The sequence below is a fragment of the Thunnus thynnus genome, chromosome 22 (genome assembly GCF_963924715.1).
Source record: "Thunnus thynnus chromosome 22, fThuThy2.1, whole genome shotgun sequence".
Classification (NCBI taxonomy): Eukaryota; Metazoa; Chordata; class Actinopteri; order Scombriformes; family Scombridae; genus Thunnus; species Thunnus thynnus.
Window position 1 is genome coordinate 7,396,755 of NC_089538.1, and position 22,643 is coordinate 7,419,397.

The following is a 22,643-nucleotide window of genomic DNA, read 5'->3' on the forward strand; positions in this document are numbered from 1 at the left end:
GCGCAGTAGATAACAAGGAGTTGGAGAGTAAGACATTGCATTACAATTTCAACTGCAAAAGCCAAATAAAGTTTTATATAATAGCTTTCAAATTTAGAAAATGTTCATGATATACCCTATTTTGCCCATAGTGATCTTTCCTTTCTCCTGCTGTGACAGAGATACTTTCCCTGTCCTGGGTCTTTGTCATGTTAATGTGCTTTGTTAAAAAAAAAAAGCTTTAAGACACCTGATTAAGTGTATATATGCCCAAAAGTCAGGTTTCTGTGGGAAAAGTTTATCTTTGATAACCAGGTTTCTTTTAAGACCTTAATCTGATGAGGGAAACTAGGTTTTTCTGTTTACATGCATTTCAGAAGTCCAGTGACAGTTAAAAGCCAGGACAAATCAGACTACTGAGGTCCATGTAAATTCAGTCACTGCCATATGGCAACAAGGATATAAAACCCAATTAACACTTTTTTTTTTATCCTTTTAATTGCTTCCCTGTTGTTGACAACAGTAGCGAGAAGTTCTTAAAAGAGGGTGAAAAAAATGAATATGTTGACAATCTACATTTCCATGACAACTGATCAAACTCCATCTACTGCTGATGATCTTGCGATATGATGGTGGGATTGTTTTTGTCAACTGTTGTTTTCAAGATCAACCTTTACTCAACTGTTTCCCTTTTGCTTTCCTCTAATCTCATCTCTTTTTATTTACCTACTATTTTTCTCTTTGCTGTCTAAATCATTTTAAATTATGTTTGTAAGTCGTTAATCATTTTCTGTTTTTTTCCTTTGACTCAGGCAACAACTGTGCAGACTCATTTGAATACAGTGAAAAAACAGAATAATGGCAGATTTGGAGAATATGGAGACCAGGCCGACATTGTTGGTGTGTGCTCAGTGAACCTGCACAGTCACTGTCCTCTCATCAATTGAATTAATAGAATTAATTACCACTCTCTTCCTGGGAACACACTGCTGGCATTTACATGTGGTGACCCATACTCTGTTCTCTGCAGTGTTTATATATGCGTTAGTGTGTGTACGTGTACACGCACCTTCCCCTTGAAAATAACAGCTGCTGAGCGTGGGCAGTGATCTCACACACACACACACACACATACACACCTCCAGTCACACTCTGGCACGTGCACATTTAGCCGTACCTGCCTATTAGCATTATCCGACAAGACAGCTCTCTGTATAATCTGCATAGTGATATCATTCGGTGATATTGGAGGTAGCTCAGGCACCACCTGCTTGCGTGTTAAAATTGCTGGTGAGGAATGGGGCCAGGTGGGTGGGGAAGCTTCATGGAGTTAGAACACAGCCTTCTCCAATTATGATATACATCGTTATAATTGGGGGATACATGTCATTAGTTGTAATTGCACCAACTTTTCCTGCCATTTCTCTGGGGGTGTGCACAGTTGCACGGTGACACTATCACACCGAATAACCACTCTTGTCCTTGGACTCTCCGTCCAGCAGAGGTTGTTAGTTCTGAGGATCATTCCCGGTGTAACCAAGGACTTGTGGATGAAGGACAGAGAGAGAAAGCTGTATAATTCCACCAACACACCTCCGTCACATCCGTGGCATCGGGTGGAGTCCTCCGTTCCCTCACAGGTGCACCACACATTCTCCCCCTTAGCCAAATGTAGCTGCAGTGGAGCTCTGCACCAGATAACGACTGAACCCCAGTGAGACATGTGTTATGGAGCCCTTAATGAAAGAGTTGTGCCCCATTGAGCCCTATAATGAATGTTCTGACATTGAAAATCCTGGGGGGGCTGCTTAATTCCTATGAGTGGGTTCAAGCAGCTAACGCATTTTTGATGGAGAAAATAGTGGCTGAATGAGGTGATGGATAAGACTGTGTTTAGCTGTGTCTTTTTAATTGGCCATGTTTAGTTAGTTTGGTATGCGTGTACCTGCATGTCCCCGTCAGAGAGGTGTTGGAAAGCCTTTGTTCAGGCTCTTTATGCAGCCTTGTCCAGCTTTTCTGATACCTGTTTAGCTTTCATCCTGACTAATGGAAATGTCAAAAACACTGTAGAAATGCTGGACTGCCCATTCTCCTCAGAAGCCAGAAGATGTGAATCAGAGATTGCTGCCAAGCCTTGTCAAAGATATACACACCCCTACACACAGGCGCAGTGCTATGCAGTATTATAACTGATAAGAGCTTTTGTAGATTTTGGTAATGATGTCCCTGAATACCAAGTGAGCTGCATCTAAAGAGACCCACAGGAATTAATAAAAATGTCTCCTATTTCATGGCCGCAATAGTTTCCTGCTTTCGAGAGATCACAAAAGAGAATCACTGAATGCCACAATTTAATTATGTATTTCAGGATGTCTTGCTGTGTATGCGGCTTTGTAAATTTTGCATCCCCATTATGGTCCAGCTCTTTGTCTTTCCCCTGTCTCCCTTTTCTTCTTCACTCTTCCATTCCTCTTGTGCTTTTTTTCTTCCTCTCAACTCTCATTTCCATCTCTTTCCTTTTTCTCACGTCCAACGTCTCATTTCTCCATTTTTTCCTCTGCCCTTTCTGTCTTGTCTTTCTTGTCTTTTCACTCCCCTCCCTTTTATCCCTGTGTTCTCTTTCATAGCTCATCCTCTCCTCGCCATCACTCTGATTCATTTCTCCTCTGCTTCACTCTTTTACATGGGCAGGTGGCAGAGCAGCTGGCCTACTACGTCCATGTGTCAGAGACGGTAATCACAGAGGAGACGTTTGATGCGGCCGTGCAGTTTAGCACAGTGTGGGGCGAACCCACCCAGAATGGAGCAAGATAACCCGTTTGCATGCCCCCTTGTTTGTCCTCAGCCCTACAGGGAAAAGAGCATCAAGGACAACTACACTAGCAACATGTACCGGTACCTCGCCAGCCTCACAGGTGGGTACCTGGAGGACAGACAGTTTACTGTCAAATGACACCACACAAGGTAGTAGTTCTAAAAAAACTTTATGACTCCGATGAAGAGTATGTTTAGGGGGGTCCCCTCTACACACCAGGAAATAGCGACAGACATTGATATCCTCTGTTAACATTTGCTCCGGTCCTCCAGAAGCTTGGCTTTGTCCTGGTGTCTGGCCCGCTGGTGTGCAGCAGTGTTCTGATGTCGGCGCTGCTGGCCTGCTGCTGGTTGCTACTGTCTGCTGCAGCTGTCTGGATTCCAGGATTTTTTATTTATTTTTTATTTTTTTGAGAAATTGTATTTGATCTTAGGCAACACAAACAGACTTAACCAGACAAGATATTCAGAGAACTGATTAGGGTTTACAAGACAGAACGTGTTTGAAAATTGAATTTCAAAAATTTAATGTAGGGCTTTATTTTACTCCTCCTTGTGTGCTTCTATTTTGAGCATGCACCCATGATGTACAGTAGTTGTCTTTCAGTCCTTTGGAAGATCTTATGTCTTAACCACAACCTTCCTGAACAGCAGCACTCTCAATCAATTTGACTAAAGCTTCCTAAAAACGATCCTGTCATAGGCGCAAAACATTTCCTCTTGAAAACTGAGTGTGCATCACAATAAAGGTTATAGTGCTCTCCTCTTTGACAAAATGTCAGTTTGACAGCCGACAATTGATCCGCTTCACGTGGAACGACAAGCGCCTCTACAATTTAGGCTTGTTCTTTCATGTTACAGCCAAAGAGATGCTCTCTGTTGTTCACAAAGCCAGAAAGGTAAACGCTGATGGACTAGTTGAATTGAGACACACACGGGGGTAATCATACAGTATACTGGTGCGTTGTGATGGTTCAATTCTCATGCTAATTTTCTCAATCAGTGTACAAAACGCCACTGCTTTTCAAAGAAGGAACACGCACTCATGCACAGGCACACGAATGCACCCACACTGGTAGTAAACAGAAACCGCACACCCGCAATTACAACCTTCTCTACCTGACGCAGCCCCATGTTTCCCGGATAATCAGAAAAAAGATTGGATAATCCTGACAGAAATCCTTTTCATTACCTCAGCCCCCTGCAAATTCTCATTTTGCAATATCATTTTCAGTCAATATGCCAACAATCAAAGGCATTTCAAGGATTTAAAATTCCTAGACTCTCAAATCTGGCCCGTGGGGTAAACATTTTTTTCTTTCTTTTTTTTACAAACTTTATTCTAAACTTTCCAGATTCAATAACAATGAGGTCACGATGATTTGCCCACTGTCACTGCAGACGGGGCGTTAACACCATGAATATGTATGTAAATGGAGAACACCGGTAATATTATAGCTCCTCCTGGGTATACAGATTTCACTCCCATGTCAGACGGAGTGGTAGCAATCATGCAAAGCACTTATTTGGCTAGGAGCAAGGCTGTACCTCAATCACTTTTTTTTTTTTTTCATCTATTCACTTCAGCCTTATAAAGGTCAACTGACCCTAGAGAGCATGCACATAGACACCCACATTAAAAAATGCCCATATACAGCACAAACAGGTGTGGGAAGAAAACAATACCCACTGAAACTCTCACACATAGGTTTCTGTGCGCTTCAGCTGTTTTATTTACCCTATGTGCTCTGACTCGGCTCATTATTTTTGTTTTCCTTCATAGTTTCCTGTCCTTATCCTCTTTAGCTCTTCTGTTTAAAGGCTAATGGAGGGCTTCATGTTGCTGCCATTGGGTATGAAAGTGTGTTTTGATGATGCCCAGATATCTTCCTTATGCTGATTCAAACTGTTCTCTCAGTGAGAACAGGAAGCTGTGCTCTCATCAATACCCTGGCCTTTAAAGTCCCTCATTATTCATTATGACCTTGCAAGCTTGTTCCCTTCTGTTTTCATTCATGTACCCGTTGTTCATTTATGACTAATAGTTTATTCATATTACTGTATTATGTTATTTTTCAACCTGTGTACCTCCCTTTCAAATCAGAAGTGGTACACACTGCATATGTGGTTAGCTTTGGAGTAGAAGAAGGTTTTCTTGGCTTTCTCTCGTCCATGCCGGTGAAATTGCACACACAATTTTTTTTTTTTTTACCGCTGAGGGTTGCAGATTGAATTCCATTTGATCTCAGTGCAAAGAGTGAGTTGCATATTTCATTCCATCTATCTTAACAGTTGTTTTCCTTGTCCTTTGTAGACATAGAAAACCTAAAAGAGTGCCACTCTCTGTGCTCTCCACTCTTTAATGCATGTTCCTATCCTTGCACTTTGTAGGCATAAAAACCTCAGAGAGCTGGGCTCTCTTGAGGTGATATACAGTATACGACTTTACTGCATCTGCTGTATTTTGAAAATAACACTAACCTTTTTTCTGCATGATCTGCATTATCTCACTCCAGAGTGTAATCCAGTGAATGTGTTGTGTGATTTGTAATGTTTTATATAAGGTTATTTTTGAACAGACGATCTGTGTAAGAAGGCGGGCAACATAGTGCTGTACATTCCAAAGGAAGGCCTACAGCGCAGCCCTGAGGAGGCCAGCAAGGACAAGAAGCCAGTACAGAGACTGGAGAGTAGGCCTAAGGGGCTGTGTGTGTGTGTGTATGTGGGGGGGGGGGGGGAGTGGTGCCTTTGTCTCTCCATTCGTCTCTCTGGGGATCCTGTCTAAAAGGTCACACAGACTTTATCTTTTGATCTGTGATTCTCTGTTCAAAACGCCATTGAAGCTCCAGCATCTGCTTCCTGACTCGGACTCTTTAGAGTTTTTATTTAATGAGGCACTGGGCTTGCCACCTCTCACCTTCATCTATCCGCAGTCTTCATCTTATTTTTTTTTTTTTTTGTCTTCTGCTCTCTGTAGCTCAATCATCTCTCCCCTTCTATTTCTCACCACGCTTTTCCAATCCATGCTTTTTATTATTATTATTATTATTGTTATTATTTTATCCTTTGTTCTGTTTCCCACATCATTCCAACCTTTTTCTTAGCTACCTTTGTCCCTCCCTGTCCTCCTTACACTGGTTTGTCTTCCTTCTCCTCCATCACCTCAGATCAAGGAGCTACTGAACAGCCAAGAAATGTTGAGGATGAGGGACACCTCTGTCCTCCTGCAAGAGATAGTCTTCTGGAGGACCTGCTGTGCCAGTCACATCAACCAGCAGCTGCAAAAGCCACAGGTCAAGCAGATCAAAAGCATCACACAACTCTCCAGGTACAGCAAGTCTGCACATCCATGAACAGCAGGTAAACACAATTAGTCTCAAGAGAAAACTATTTAGTTTATCAATATACATCTTGATGTTTCCTTGTAAATGTAATAGTAACTGCCATCAAAATGTCTTGTATAAAATGTAGCCTGCAGAAACATGCATATATTCTGCTGTCGTACTTTATAAAACAAAGTGATGTATTTAAGACGGTGCCTCGACGTTTGTGTAAAAATGCATCTCCCGTTATTCCTGGTGTAGGAAAATTTATGCCTTGTGTGATTTAATGTGTTTTCAAACTTATTGTTGTAAGTTATTCTTTGCTGTGGTCTGAATCAGCTGATGAGTTGGTAAACTTGATGCATTTTTCCCCTTGGTTTGGTTTCTTTTCACACAGAAAGAAATTCAAGCAAGCAAGCAAGCAAAACGCATCATTAAAAGCCACCTGAGAACGTTCACTCCGGTCATCGATCAGATGTGTCTGGAGTGGGACTGAAAACAAACACAGGAAGAGGTAAGGCAGTGTGCTTTGTTGCCAGTGCAGGGCGGGTCAGACCTTGATTCATTCTCCAGCCAGCTCTCAGCATCTGTTGATTTTGCTCATCCTCTCCCTAGTATACAAAGCACACATGGTTACAGGAGCAGTTTAGCTCGAACTTGCAGAATCGGCTTTATAGTTGGGTCAGATCACATTCCAATCACAAACAAACAGATTTCATTTGTGACTTGAAAGAGACCACTTCTTCTAAAGGGTCCTTTGTGGTTGTTTTGGTCCACACCCGAGTACGATTGCTGTGTTTTTCGATCTGCTCAAATGAATCATACCAAGGGGGAAAACAAACCAGAGATGTGATTCAGCGAAACAATACATGTATGAAAATGTCTTAGTCAAACAGTTTTCAATTTAACAGTGGTGACTGTTTTCTCAGGTAAGTTAGCTATTGAATCTCCTCATTGAGCTGTGCGGCTTGCAGCATCATGCAGTGTGACACAGCACATAGCTTAGGCCAGCACGGCATATTTGCTGGTATAAAGCCACCATACACGCAGAGTATGATGAATTACAGGCAAACAGAGAATATTGAGGCTTTATTCACTGTGCTTTACAGCTCAGAGTTGGCTTAGCCAGCTAAACAATCAATTTAACACTGTAGGGCCAACTCTGCCCAACAGCACCTGCTTGGATGTGAAATTTAGGCACTCCATGACTGATGAAACTGGCCATTTCTCAAAGTATACACAGTTCCCTTTCTGTATACAAGAGAATGAAGCCAGTGTTTTGAGTATATTGAATGTATTTAGAAGGGACATGGTAAAGGATGTGGAGCAAAGTCACAGTATATGTACACACAGGGACCAAAGCAGGCTGCAGGGAAGAGGCACACTACACTCTATAAATGTTTCTCCTTTGTATGAAGTGTGGAGCGATGGTTGACGTTTGCCATTTATCACTTAAGCTATAAGTGCAAAATATCTGTAGATTACAGTCCTCAACTGTCCATAAGAGTATAAGAAAAGGGAGATGTTAGCGTTGTATAGAGTTGTGCAGCAGCGTCTACTTTTACTTTCTAATGGGTAAATGTCACTTTGTGTACTCAGCCTTGAATGCTTGTTATGCCCAAGATTGCCTTCTGCAGGCACAGTCAAATCCTACCTGTCCATTTCTAACAGCTTTGTTAGAGAAAATGAATAGATGTGCTTCTACAAGGTCCTTTACACAAGCAATCATGTATTCCACAGATAAGACAGTGGAGCAACATTAACAGATAACCTTTCGCTGTCAGAATTTCCTTTCACTAGTTGATCAGCTCTCCAGTTGGATTTGGGTTTTTTTTTTTGTCTTGTTCTGATAAGCCATCATCATCACTGAAGCCCACACCCACTCATCCAGGGTGCTCACACATCAGAGCTACAATACCCTGAAACTGAATGCATTGAATAAAAGGCCCCATCACTGTTTTCATTACCCCAACTCTTTTCATTTCATATGACAGTTCTAAAGACCAAGGGAAAAATGTTTAACCTCAAATAATTATGTTCTGAACCCTCATTGTTACAATCATTTGCTGCCCTGTTGCATGACTTTTCTTTTTCTTTTAGTCTTTTATGTGTCCCTCCATTTCAACATCTTCCTTGTCTTCTTCTTCTCTGCCCTGCCCCCCCCCCTCTCTCTCTCTTATTCCTTTGATAATACATCAAGGCACACTGGCTCAAACAAAACATTTGGTGTAATTATTTTCGGAGTGTGGATGTGGTTGCAGCGATCTGACAGCCTAAGCACTTAGGGTGATGCTTCTGTCAGTGGCTGAAGTACCTTCAAACCTCGTGTATCACTAAGGGTGCACCTTTAACCCACACCAAGGACAAGTGAACACACCATTTCCAGTTCTACCACCGTGGACTTTGTAACCATTGGGGTAAGGTGGGTCATGTAGGAGAACTCCATAAATCACGTTAGAATGTTTCCTCAGTTTGAGAGAACAGTGGATGTGTTGAGCAGCGTGATGGCTGTGTAGCCTATATCAGCCTCCTCAGACGTCAGCATCTCACATCTGGTTACATCTACATGGTCTGGCTTAATGTTTTCATACTTTCCAGTACTTTTAAGCGATTTCAGAAAAGGCTTTTCTGTGCCTTCTGTGTACTTTCACTCACTTATTTATTATTTCTCATACCATAGATAGAGGAGGTAGGGGAAAGCTGCTTTACTGCTGTTTAGGTGCCTTGCTGAAACTGCTGACTCGGCCAGCAAGCTTCACTGCTGACCACTGACCCGGATCTACAAATGTAAGTATATTTGGGTTTGTGTGCGAAAAAAAACAGGAAAAAAAAACTCAATCCCCCCTCCCCCTAAAAAAAAAAAAAAAATCAGATACTAAAGATAACTGTAAATATGCAACTGTGTCTTGGTGTGCATGTGTGTATATTTTTTTTACCTGTCAACCTGCTCCTTCTGCACTGGTGCATGTTGTCATTGGCCATAGAGGAGCTCGGAAATCTGCGGCTCACTGTGCTTTATGCAGCTCAGATGGCCTCGGCCTCTCCTGCAGCACCGCTCGGTTTATGTTTTCCATCTCCTCTCATGGTTGGGAGGCTTTCTTCCCCCTCCAGTTGTATGAAATAATAGAGAAGTAAAATGTCTTGTTTATTTTCTGCAGAAAAAAGGATTCCATCAGGCAGTAAGGCCCTCTCCTTCTTTTCTGGAGCAGAACCAGATCACTGATGTGGTTTCCATTTGTGTCTGATGTTTTTTGGCTAATACTTTCTAATCAGAGTCCATTTGTGTCATAGCAGCATGTGTGGTTGTCTTTTTATGCGCTGTGTGATGTGTAATGCATGCACTCAATGTGTCCTGTTGTGTGTTCTCTGTGTGAGTGTGTTTATACATCTGTGACTGTGTGAGTCTGCATTGTATTCCAAGTTTGTGTGTGTGTGTGTGTGTGTGTGTGTGACTTGCCACTGCCCCCTCTTTCCCCTGCAGGGCCTCAACCATTTTCTTCATTTGTTGCAGCTTTGTGTTTCTTTTCTTTTTTCCATCCTCTTCTCTTTTTGCACTGGGGAACACAATGTCTGGTTTAATATCATTTTCCAATCACTGAAGGCTGCAGGGCAAGGACTTTTGACTGGGCTGTTTTGTTCCAGCTAATACCAAAGAGAGGGGAGAGAAAATAATAACCCTAGTGGTTGATAATAGCTGCAGTGATCATTCTGCAGTCATTTGCCTCTGGTGCTCTCTGTAGCTGCAGCTGATGTTGTCTTTGTTTTGTTACTCCTCGCTACACGGAGCTACACCACTATTACAAGCTGTCCGACACCCTTCGTCTCCTCCATGTCCATCTGAGATATATTCAACACCATCTGGTTGTTTTTACAGAGGGAAAACCAAAGAAGGGAGACATGTGTAGTTAGAGGAGAGAGGAGAACAAAAAGTCCAGTGGATGTACTTTTAAAGTCAAGACTGGTCTGTTGTAATGCACATCTTTTTGAAGAGGTCCAGATTCTGAGGAAACTGATTATACAAGAGCTTAGGGGAAAATCTCTGGAGAGTTAAGACTCAGGGACATATGTTGTCTTCATCTTCACCCTCCTCCCTCTCCTACCCATCCTTTTTTTTTTTTTCTGAGAGAGGGAGGGAGTCAGACTGAGAAAGAAAGGAGGGAGGGAGGAAAAAATCATTATTAACTCATAAGCTGGTTAATGCTGTAGCACTCTCAACCTTCAGCTCAAATGAGAATTTCCGTCATTTACATATCAATTTAATTTCCTGTGTTTCCCTCTCCTCTCTCCCCCTCCTTCATTAACAGCAGCATTTGCTTGCCACTGCAATCAGGCTGTACAACACATTTTCCTGGGTGGTGAGAGTACTCGCACGCACTCATCCCGCGCGCGCGCGCACCCAATTAATACACACGCAAACACAGAAAAAACACACAGGAACGCAGAAAAAACAGTTATGTTTTGACATAAGCAAAGAGATTCACACACCTCCATACACATACGTATCATCCTCTCACATGCACACACACACAGATACGCGAGTACACACACACACACTAAAACATAGAGGCAGTGTGTCGGGAGCCCGGGCAGGCAGACAGAGCAGCTCCGTGGCCCGCTGTAGCTCTGTCAGGATTAAACCAGTGATCAGAGAAATGAAAGGGAAGCTGTCATTCCACATAGGCCTCTATACACATCATCCTCTATAATTACACCCTCTCCTTCCTTCGCCTCGCTTCCTCCTCTCTTATAACCTCCTACCTGTGTGTGTGTGTGTGTATGTGTGTGTGTGCGTGTGACAGACGGCATGCTTGACTGACACCCAGCACATCAAATAGGGGCTTTTATGAAATGTGCGCCCGCTTGAATTACACTCACTTGAAGCCTTACCCTTTTCCCTCTATTGTATAAAGCCACACCTGTATGTGTGTGTGTCAGAGATCTGTGTATTAAGGCGATATGCATACATGAATTCGCGCACATGTGAGCACGTCAACGCGCATTCACGAGCACGTGATCGTCCTCCGTTGAATCGATACAGATGTGCCTAGCCCCGCTCGGCCCACATCTGGCAGTTAGACTGAACCTGCAGGGGATGTATGCAGCTAACTACTTCAATCTGGGGCTCTAAGCTTATGAATGTGATCAAATATTCAGTTCAAGCAAAGTGTTACACGACAAGGCCTCAAGTGTAAAGTAAGTTTAAGGTCTGTCAATTTAAGTCAATGCCATATGTGACCTTTGGTGTGAAAGTCAAGAGGTACCAGATCCAAGCTGTCATAGAATGATCCCTTTCATTTTTTATGACTATTTTTATGGAATTTCCATTTACACTGGAATTATAGAGAATACACAGGAGGTAAAGGCTGGATGTGATGTGTGACACATAGGGTTAGTGTTAGTTACATGACTCGAGCGGCTGAGGAGTGAAATCATTTTATTATCGGATGATACAGTTACAGACTTCTTTTAATTTCAGTTTGATGTTCTGCATTTCACTTTTCCATTTTCTAGATTTCTGTGTTTCAGTACGTTTTCTTTATTTTGGAAATTGTTGCGTATTTCTTAATTAACAGAATATTGATAATATTTGTTGTTACAGGTGATGCCTCTCTGGAGTGGTAGCACTTTTTTTTTTTTTTTTACATCAGTGCTAATGGACAATAAGCTTTGATCAATATTATGTTTATTTTTGGTTCGTGCCAATTTGTGAAAATTCTTCACTGACCTCTTTGTACTGTAGTATCAGCATGGAATGATGGAAACAATTAAATTGTAACAGCTGTGGTGCATTGCAGCCAATTTAATTTGGGGTTTTTTTTTAAAGTGAATTATTTATTTTCATTTTCATTTTGGTTTGCCTCTTGTGTGGTTTATGTGTTAGTTTTAGTCATTTTAGCCAACTTTAAGAACATGAGACATAGAAGAAGGTTGAGAAGGTCAAGTCTTTTAGTGGACCTTCCTGGACCAAGACCTAGAATTTACACTGAGTCCACTTTAGCCAGTCTAATAGTTCAGTCTCTTCAGCTGAGCTTCATAAAAACAGAAACATGTGCTCTGGAGCGAGTAATGAATAAGTTAATACCTTGGTTTTCTTGCTGTTTGTCCCCTTTTTGTAGCTAATGACTTTGTACTGTAAGACCACTTTGTATCCTGGGTTTTGTATAACAGTGACTTGTTATTATAGCTCAGCACTTGAGCGTGTAATAAATGTAAATCTCAGTGTCTGTAACTTGGTCCCCCGAAGCTCATTATTTGTGACAAGTGTGCGAGACAGTGTTTGTTTTCTGCTGTGTTGCAGATGAGTAATGAGATCATTCGCCTGTGCTTCCAAAGCATCTCTCTGGACAGGCTCTTCGAGGGCTACGTGATTTTCAGCAAGCAAAACCTCAGCAACTGTATTCAGTGCTGCCTGGCCTGGAAGGAAATTTACCTGCACGCCTCGCAGATTGACCACAAGTAAGAAAAATCTCACTCATATATGGACTCAACACTCTGAAGCCTGCAAAATGTTACATTATATTATACACATTCAAAGCCATATAAAGCATTGCAGTGATAAGTGTAGTAATGTTGTGCTCATTATCATTATTAAATTTCATTTTCACACAACTGTAAAATTATATGATATTTGGTTGGGGTGGGAAGTAAGCCAAAAATAAACCCTGTAAAATCAATGGTAAATGAATGGGACAGTGCTGCAGTGTGGATTTATGCTCTTATCCTCTACTACAGTACATTAAGCTTGAAACACACTGGAAGACTTTTAAAATCCTAATCAACTATGAACATGAATGGCTGGCCTTTGCAAATTACACCACAGAATCCCATTCTACTCTTCAGTTCTTCGTCCCTATTCAGTTCAAATCCAACTGTTTTTTTTTTTTGACATAAACGTGACAACTAAGACTGGTCTGACCCTGAGCTTACAACTAAAGCTACACATCAGCAGTATGGAAATGCTACAAAAGCAATTGTCGACCCAGTTCATTCAGATTTATTTAAAAGTAGAACGCTTTACAGGCTTGTAAATGTCAGAAATGCCACAAAAATGGTCTTTTTTAATGTACAACAATAGTTTCCAATAAGCTTCACAATGGCTATATGTCAGAATTACACAGGAGTAAATTGGTCACGTCTCGGATGTTAACAATGTACAGTAGTGAAAGTAAAAGGCAAGTGCTTATTTGTGATTTCAGTGGCCTTACAATAGATGCAGAAAAGAATAAAAAATTTCGAGGTGGTGAAGTCGCTCATGAGACACACTTCCTAAAACGCTTCAGAAACCGTTTACAAAACAGTGTGGAGGGGATTTGGCCCTGAGCCTCATTTGGGAGGAAGAAGATTTGAATCTACAGTCAGTTAATGTGTGCTGACTGGGGTTATAATTAGGCTTAAACAGTTTAGTGTGTTCCCAGCTGCAATGCATTTTCAGTTGATCGTGTTAGGCTTTACATGCATGTCTAGTCCACAAGGCCGGTCCGCTCTTAGATCAGTTCAGACAAGGTAAATACCACATGCAAGAACCTTTCTTATGCTGTTGATGTATTATTTCAATACTTTCATTAGCTGTGTTTATTCTTAAATAATTAGATTTAGCTGTTTTGTGTGTGTGTGTGTGTGTGTGTGTGTGTGTGTGTGTGTTTGTTCTCTGAAAGTTTGGAAGCAATCAGATCATCCATGTGATCAGTTTATCATCAGTACATAAGGTGCCACAGGGATTAAATTTGTGTGCTAGATTAGCCAGCTTCATTCTCTAGAACTAATTTTAATTTAATTTACTACATGAGAGCAAGTCATGTTTTTCCTCATTGTAAGAACAGAATACTTTTCCTGCCTGCAGAAAATACAGGACAAAGTGTTAAGTGCTGGTTTAGAGGAGGAACCCAATTTGCAGCAATTACTACTCATTACAATAGGAAAAAACAGCTGGAGGTTACCACTATGACAGGTTAAACAATATGTTGTTTTTGGAAAGAGTAGAGACCTACGTGGTGTCAGTCAAGATACCATTTTGAGGTCTTAAATCTGTATCTTGGATTTGAGTCTCTATTGTACAGTTTTATATGAATTTTACAGCCCTACAACTACACCGACTGACTCATCACCAGTTTTAAATACATAAGCATTAGTGATTACTCATATTTTGTCGTTAGATTCCTAAATACATTGCCTCAGTGGAAAATGTGAAAAGCACATATCATGGCACTACCTCTGCCACCGATGCTACTGATAGTAATGACACTTTCTTATCACTAAATGATAGCATAATAAAGTGGTTGTCTATAATGACAAAAGATGAGAGAGACTGCTTACTTCAGAGTGCCACCGAATGCACCGCAGTGACAGCAGATCACTGCAAATATCTGCTTTTCCTGTCAGCTAGTTACCTTGCTGTCTTTGCATGAATTTACATTGTCTCAAGATACTCTACTGTAGTAGGTAAGTACTGTGGAAGTGCACAAACTAAACCAAAATCCAGCAATTCAGATATTCCCAACAAAGGACAAATAGAAGTATAATGCAGAACAAACTTAGCACCTTTTACGAGGTCAGTGGGAGGGGAGGAGCAAGAAACTTGAAGTGATTTGTTTCCTTCAGTTGTCAGTTAATCAGTGGGTCAGTTGTTTACTGAACTGCAGATTTTCACTTCATTACTATGATTGCCCTAAGAGAGTCTGAAGGGCTCCCTGTGATTTCATTGGCTGGCACGCACACATTCCAGGCTCTCCAATACCCCTTCGGGCCCCTTGCTGTCTGCACGGGCAATCGACCTCGTCCAACCAATTAAAGACAGCGCTTAGTTCCTGATCGATGGCTGAGGTTGGGGTGGGGCAGGATGAGGACAGCAGGGGAGGAGGGAAGCTATTCAGGAAGATCCACTCCGTGACCCAATGAGTTTTTATTTGGTCTCCCTACCTAAAGCTCCCCACCCTGTGATCACATTTAACGTGCCAAATGCATCAATTGCTCTCCCTAGTGGAATTTGTTTTAAATGAGAAAAATCAGTCATTTCTGTATCACTTTGCTGGAGACCCATTGTTTGATAAAGCTGTTGCACAGTTTGGATTTATTCCACATTTTGCTGTTGCCAATTCACACACTGTAATGCTTTTGTGATGTTTGTAAAGACACAAGTCAGACATAGTAAATTATAAAGTATTGCATGTTGACTCTGACGAAAACTCACAAAGTGTCTAACCCACAAAATCATTGAACACATAGACATATATATGTGTGTGTGTGTGTGTGTGTGTGTGTGTGTGTGTGTGTGTGTGTGAGCAGGTGTGTCTTCAACACCAGTCATGTACTCAGTTAGTAGGTTTAACAAAAGATAGCCTGTAATGATAAGTGATTACACCCTGCAATTTGAATGAAAGTAAAATCCGATCCTCAGGATCAAGACCGGGGACAATAAATCCAAGCATTTTGATTAATAGGTGACAACCAGCTATAAATCCAGACATAGCTCCTGAAATAACAGCAAAAGTGACACTGTGCTCCATTAATACAGACCTCACACAGTATTGTGACTGGATGACCCATGAAGCCACAGATGATATAAAACCAGCAGTCACCTTGCTAATGCTGAGATTAACAAGTGTCTGCCTACATCCTATCTATACTGTCCTGCAGCAGATCCACACTGACTCCTCTCTCTATGGAAATTATATAAAATACTATTGAACACAATACCAAATATTATAGGAAACAAGCATGTTAGATTTTCTTAATGCTGTTATTATTCAGCTGTGAAACATATTTCATTTGTTTCACTTATTTTAGTGCAGGTTTAAAGTGTGGGCTATAAGTTGCGTAATGAAGGAAAGTAGCCAAAATAGAATTAAATTAAACACTGGATTATAGATCATGGTCAGGACAGTCATAAGTGAGTGTCACACAGCACCTCAGTACTCACTGATAATGTGAGTGGCACAGACCAGAAGTTGAGTGATGTTTAACATTAAATAATAAAATGTTACAGTGAAAAGATGTCTGGCCTAGGGCAGCAGAATGTTGAGAAACAGCCCTGCTGTCTTTGGTTCATAGTTTACATGTGGGAATGCCGGCTAGATACTGTATGTAATGAAATGTAAGAAATGTATATTAAGTATGAAAGCAAAAAAATAGTCACAACTTGTAAACATTCTGAATCAAAACGATTTCCTTTGGCATCGTTTTTTTAAAAAAAATTTTATTTATAGAATTTCCAAGAGACCTTGAACTCAAAAAGGCTCGCGGATAAAGATAGCCACCTTTTGAAAAATAAATGAATAACATTCCCTGCTATCTCCAGTCAGTCCTTTCCTTCATCAGCGGCTGGTGAAGGAGGGAGGGTGTTAAGTAAAGAGACGCTGATCTGTTTTTCTCCCCTTCAGATATCACACCAGTGAGCTTGTGACCCACGCAGCCAATATCACAGTCAGTCCACACACCGGGTTCAGTCACAGGGCAGGGAGAGAAAGCAGAAGGGAGGGAGGATGAAATGAGGAAGAAGGGAGAAGTCAACAAGGGTAAAAACGTGTGACTGTCGTGTGTCCTGGTGGCTCAGAGAAATAGGACTCTGAGCAGATAGCCGTATGCATACAGTGCAGTGTGTTTTAGGCTATTCCCCAACTTATTTGTCTGTCTCCTTTAATATAATGTAGTAAATACATACAAAAGAAATAATTATTGATTTATTTATTTATTTTTGCCGAGTCAGAAAGGAGTAATAAAATTAAGAAACAGGTGAAGCGGAATAGATTTGGATAGGCAATATGAGATGGCATCTAAGGAATGCTGCATGAATAAGCAAAAGAAGACTTTTACATCAGAATACGCCTCACTAACTCTCGCGCTGGTGAACCCATACATATTTTCTAGCTGTGAAAAGCACGATCCGAGGAAATTGGTGAAGTGCTGTGAGATGCAGTGTCAACACAACAATACTGACAGCTTGGAAACCCATTTATTAGTCCCCCAAGGATTCCACCATCTCTGAATTTGTCACAGAATTAGGTATCAGGCAGGGAAAACGCGGCCTTTTCTGTGGCAAATGGAATAAACTGCAAAACAGTCATGAATCGAAAGTCTACTGGCAAATTGTCACCAACACCACAGCGGCCAGACTGTAGCGTTTGTGTCCTTCTCACCTCCCTGCTCCTAAAGCGCAGCGCAGACTCAATCACACATCATTTTTCACATGTTTCTGCGGCGATAAATTGGTTACTCCCACGCAGTATTAAGTGCAATAAAGTGATTCTAGGAGTCATTAACACTGCAGAACAGGCTGTAATTGCGGTTAAGTAAATCTTTCTGATCTGTGATTGCCCATTTCTTAACAACTGACATTTGAACTCACTTTATTCAGTTTTCTTAAGGCCACAAAGCAGTTATGAAATCCCACTGTGTAATCATAGATACAATACTAAGTAACTTTATGAAAAATAGGCACTAATGTTCACATTTTTGTAATCTCTTGGAACCATTAGGACTATCAAGAAATGTGGCATATCAGGAGCCATGTTGATGATTTCTACTCCAGCCAGATTCCTCGTCATGCAGCCTGTCAGAGCTACAGAGACAACAGCTTTCGGCCTCATCACACAACACCTTGCTCTCATAAGGTAATAAACCAGGTGTTGAGCCCTCCATCTGCTCAAACTATTTCTTCCGTTCATTTCCTCACTCTGCCTCTCTTCTGTCTCTCCTTTCTTTTGTTTTCTTTATCCTCCTCCTCTCCTGTCCCTCTCTCTTCTCGTCTCCCTCACCTTCCTCCTCCCGCCCCCCCCCACCCCGCCCCCCGTCTCTCACTCAGCAGCCAATTTAACGAGTCAAGGAGACACAGGAGCACAAAACGCATTCACTGATCAATCAAAGTTGAGACTTCATCATGAAAACAACTATGAATCACAGTTAGCTTCTCTGCTCTCTTGACACCTTTTTCCGTTACTGTAAGCACACATGTTTAAATTAGGCTATACGTACGTGCGTGCGGCCACACGCTGAACAGTTTATTTAGTTTATATAACCCTCAGGGGTGTTATTTGATATGATTTGTTTCTGCGCACTGTATATGTGTTTATGGTCATGTGTGTGTAAGACACTAGATCTATCTTGTATGTGAATGTAAGTGTTGTACGAGCGTGGCGTGGTGACACATGATAAATGCCGCAGTGTGCCCTCCCTCCTCTCCTGTCCTCCTGGTGGCCTCTCTGTTGCTTTCTCTTCCTCTCTCCGCCGTTCTCTCCATCACTGTCTCCCTCATTTTCAACCTTTTTCATCACCCTCCTTTCCCTCCTTTTATTTTTCTTTCAGACCACCTCCAAGCTCTGGCTATTCACTGTGTGTCTTTGCATCCATGCAAAGACACACACACACATGCAAATACAGTCACGCACACACACACACACACACACCTTTCTGTCTTTATTTAATCATTGGCTCTATTACAGGGGATATTTTCCCAGACAATGCCTCATAAGGCAGTGAGCCAGGCAGGCAGAATGAGAGGGGGAGATCTCTCTATCCCTCATCACATGGAAGCCACGGCACTGGCACTCCCACTGACTGAGATGAATGAATTTAATATATCTCCCTTTTGAAGCACAGATGACCTCCTGATACGGCTCTCTGTCTCTGTATCGCAGGAGGCCTTTATTTTTTGGCTCCGGCCGTGAAATCCGGGAATGCACAGGAAGACATCTGAAGGGATTCTGACAGAAACTAATTTGTTTTGTTTTTGACTCGTGTATATCTTTGTCTATATAGAAGCGGCCACATTATCCCAGCAACACTTTTATGATCATGAGATAGTGCTTTTCATGGGAGTTTATGCTTGAGTGCAACTGTAGCTGTTTTATAAGCAACAGGCATGCCTATGGCACGTATTGTATTAAAGTCAGTTTAATAGCTGCTATAGCTTATGATGTGGTAATGTTAAATGATAATAAGATAGAGAGGGATGATCTGTTTCTTTATGTAAAGGAATATTTGTCCTCTGATTGTTCTAATCCCTGAAGTGGATATTATTATTTAACCCTCTGGTAAGGGTCGCGCATCAACCAGCTGGTGTGAAGTCTCAAGAAGTGGTAAAAAAAAACAACATTTATTGTATCTGTAATCCTGCACATTTGCCTTATCAGCCGCACTCTAAGATCAGTCTGTTTCCTTTGCTAAATTGCATAGTGTCTGTCTTTTGGGCTAGAGTCTGTGTATGCATACTGTGTGTGTGTGTGTGTGTCAGTCTATTCTGATGATGTGCTTCCATCCTAAAGTAAGCCACAGTGACCCCTCTCTTATTTCCATCCTTATTGGATCTAGTGCTCTCCTGAGACAGCAGAGACGTTGGTGCCTCCGGTCATTTTTCTGTCCCTTATAACCGACTGTCCCAGAGTGCTATGTAAGTCCCACTTAATTAGGCTCCAAATTGGATGGATTTACGCTTATCCAGACGTCAAAATGTCTTTTATTGGGTATTTATCCCATGAGGTTAGGGCCATACTGATCAAATTACCCTGAATCAGACCTGCATAGCTAACTACTCTGTTTAGCACTGTATGTTCTTTATGCATGGGTACATTTACAGTGTACGCACATACTACACATAAATACTGAAACCCCAATCCTACTGTATATCCATCAGTCATTTGCTAGTAACGAAAACATGTTTTTTTGGTTTTTAAACAAGCCTAAGAGTCTTAAAACCCCAGTAGAGACCCCTAGAGGCAACACTTCATTTTTCATCCACCAAGTCCAAACTGGCTCAAAGTTAAAAAAAAAAACAAAACAAAACAAAAAACTGACCAGCTGTGTATTGCCATACTTGGAGCCGTGTGTGCTGGCCAGCAGAGTTTAAGATGATAACTAATCAGTTACTTTTACAGAATAAGCAATCACAACAGGTGCTTTCGGGCAAAAAACAGTTTAATTGGGAGACTACAGAGTGTAGTAAAAAATGTGTTGTGATTTTAAGCTCTTAAACACATAATGATGTATAAATGTAGCTGGCAGAATAAGGTGGATTAACAGTCTCTAAACTGTTGTCTTTTACAACATTTATTTTGCATTTGATGGTTCAAATGTTAATAAAAGTCATAAGGTTAACCATTTCTTCTCCTGCTGTGATGAAAACTCATGCATGACAACGTTAACATTTTTCACAAGCATTATCTGTCATTTAAATTATAATCAAGCCGGTAAATGAATGATTCATCATAATGTTTTAATGGCATAATTTAAGAGTCTAGAACTCCTCCGGTGAACGAGTCTATTAAGTTAAAGAGGCCACAGTTTAAAAGCAGGCATCATCCTGTGTCCCCTGAGCATAAGAGTTGCAGAAGCAATGAAAAACACGGCCTTTGCATACTCACAGCACCTGCATGTCTTTGTATGTGAGCAGAATTGGGCATTTGTAAGTGTGTGTGTGTGTGTGTGTGTGTGTGAGAGTGAGTGAGTCTGTTTTACCCCCGCACAGGGCACCAGGGTACTGTTAATTTCCGCCCGAGCAGGGGAACGGCCACTAAAAGTATCGTTGAAGTGATGAATGTGCTGCTCGGCACCGGCATCAGTGTTTAATCTGAGTCATTGGAGAAATAGCACCACATCAACTTCAAACGACTTCCTTTCATCTGCAGTTAGAGACAGAAAGTCACAGATGTGGACCCTCTCCCCTTCCCCTTGTTTCATTTCTCCTGCATATTTTCTTAATACCACATGTATTCTCTAGTGTAAAATGAACGCGAGACCCCATCTCTCATGTCTCAGCCCTTAAATGTACGTGCAGCACTCCTGTGTGTGTGCATGTGTGCATACGTATTTAAGGAATGGGAATGGGAGGGGATAGTATTATCAAATGGCTTTATTTGTTGGCTAATAGAGGGTTTTAGTAGAAATCCTAGTATTAAGTTAATCTACAGTGAATCATACAGCCACATAATTTCCACATTAAAATGACTGCAGTAATTAAGATTTATTACTAGAATCATCCGCTAGGGGGCCTCGTGGCAGAAATGTGCCCCGCTGACTCCTGATTCCTCCCACACAGTGCCTGTACCCTCCCTCCTCCAGATACTCATAGAGTACTGCGAACACATCAGACCACACATAGCACCTTAATTACATTTTGCCTAAAGACACAGAAACAAACCAGTCTTCTTATGCTATAATACAGCATGGCCCCAGATTAGTGTCAGTTTGTGGTTATTTCATTAAAAACAAATGTATTGAGGAGTATACGCCACGTGTTGCGGGTGCAGAGTTTGATTTACATGTAGCTATTTATTTGATTTTCTTTTTGCCTCTGTGCTGGTCTTTTTTTTTCTAATTTAGACTTGGTTTTATTTATTTAGATGTGTTGTTTTTAAAGTTTTTTTTTTGCATACAGAGGTCAAACAGAGAACCATCCAGCAAGAATCGCTTATTTTAATTATAGCAATGGACTAACATAACAAGGAAAAAATAAAAACAAGGGTTAAATGTGGAGACAAAAAAAAGAGCATGTAGAACAACAAGACAGAGACGAGAGCAGCAGCCAGAGGACCCCGGCGACTCCCCACCATGATGATGGAAATGATGACAACAATAATAATGAGGAATGTGACTATGACAGAACGATCTGACCACGATAGTCTCAATGGAGGATGACAATGAAGGAAGGCCTACACCACAGATAAGGTGCGAAGGGGAGAAGCAGTGACACGACTGCAGTGGGGTGAGACCAGGGAAGAGAGGTGAAACTGTGATGAGGATGTATGAACAGAACACAGTGTGTCAGGAAGTTGGTGGTTAATGGCTAATGGGAACCGGTGACCTGCCAAAGGAAAGTTATGTTAAGGAATATGTAAAAAGGTTCCTGACCATGCACTTTTTTCAGAGCAGTTGGCATGTGTTTTAATGACTCTCCTTTCCCTCAATGATGTTTTGGACCAGCCCAACTTGCCACAGAGGAGCAACTCTGCAGTTCATTTAAGCTATGTGATGGGAGGTAGCCGGATGCTCATCTTGGACTTTGATCACAAGTGACAGAGGTAAAGAGACGAGTCTGTCCATGCTAATCTGTCTGACTCTGTATTTTAACCAGTGTTAAATACTATTCATTTATTAGTAGGGCTACACTTTATTTAAAAAGTGTTTTTTTTTTTTTAATTAATTGCTAATGGTTTTATTGTTGCTGTTACTTCAAAAGAACCTCCACACCCTTTTATTATGACATGCACAAATCAACCGGAGTAATACAGGTCTTTAAGCTGTATTTGGACCAAGGCCCTTATGATTTCAGTCGATGTAGTGCTTTTGTTGTGGATGTTCCTAAATAAATTAACAATTGATCAAATCATCACAAGCAAATTTACAGAGTGAATTGGCCCAGGGGCAGTCTCCTTTACCTGCATGGTAATCCAGCCTTGCAGGTAAATTCTCTATACATTATGTGTCTTATGGATGTACTGAATGTCAATGTTTCTTTACAGACTTCTTGATACAAAACGTTATGGACACTGAGCCATCCTGTGTTTCAGGAGTTGCTGTGTTCTGCATAGTAACACAACA

At 41.3% G+C, this 22,643-nt stretch overlaps 1 protein-coding gene across 17 annotated transcripts in view; it reads left to right on the forward strand.

The window, feature by feature from the left end:
* The window catches only part of LOC137174056 (uncharacterized), a 47,070-nt gene that overhangs the window by 3,850 nt on the left and 20,577 nt on the right, over positions 1–22,643 (forward strand). For 10 of the 17 annotated variants that reach the window (XM_067579060.1, XM_067579061.1, XM_067579065.1 and 7 more), the window contains 12 exons: positions 792–879; positions 1,482–1,619; positions 2,671–2,712; positions 2,825–2,894; positions 5,373–5,483; positions 5,961–6,121; positions 6,514–6,630; positions 8,797–8,903; positions 12,415–12,572; positions 16,493–16,627; positions 17,588–17,722; positions 18,551–22,123. In XM_067579060.1, the coding sequence (XP_067435161.1) occupies positions 838–879; positions 1,482–1,619; positions 2,671–2,712; positions 2,825–2,894; positions 5,373–5,483; positions 5,961–6,121; positions 6,514–6,612 (663 nt within the window). In that variant the 5' untranslated portion in view covers positions 792–837 and the 3' untranslated portion in view covers positions 6,613–6,630; positions 8,797–8,903; positions 12,415–12,572; ... (1 more) ...; positions 17,588–17,722; positions 18,551–22,123. Of the gene's footprint in view, positions 1–791; positions 880–1,481; positions 1,620–2,670; positions 2,713–2,824; positions 2,895–5,372; positions 5,484–5,960; positions 6,154–6,513; positions 6,631–8,796; positions 8,904–12,414; positions 12,573–16,492; positions 16,628–17,587; positions 17,723–18,550; positions 22,124–22,643 lie in introns of those variants that run through there. The other 7 variants (XM_067579059.1, XM_067579072.1, XM_067579073.1 and 4 more) reach the window with 6 other exon arrangements.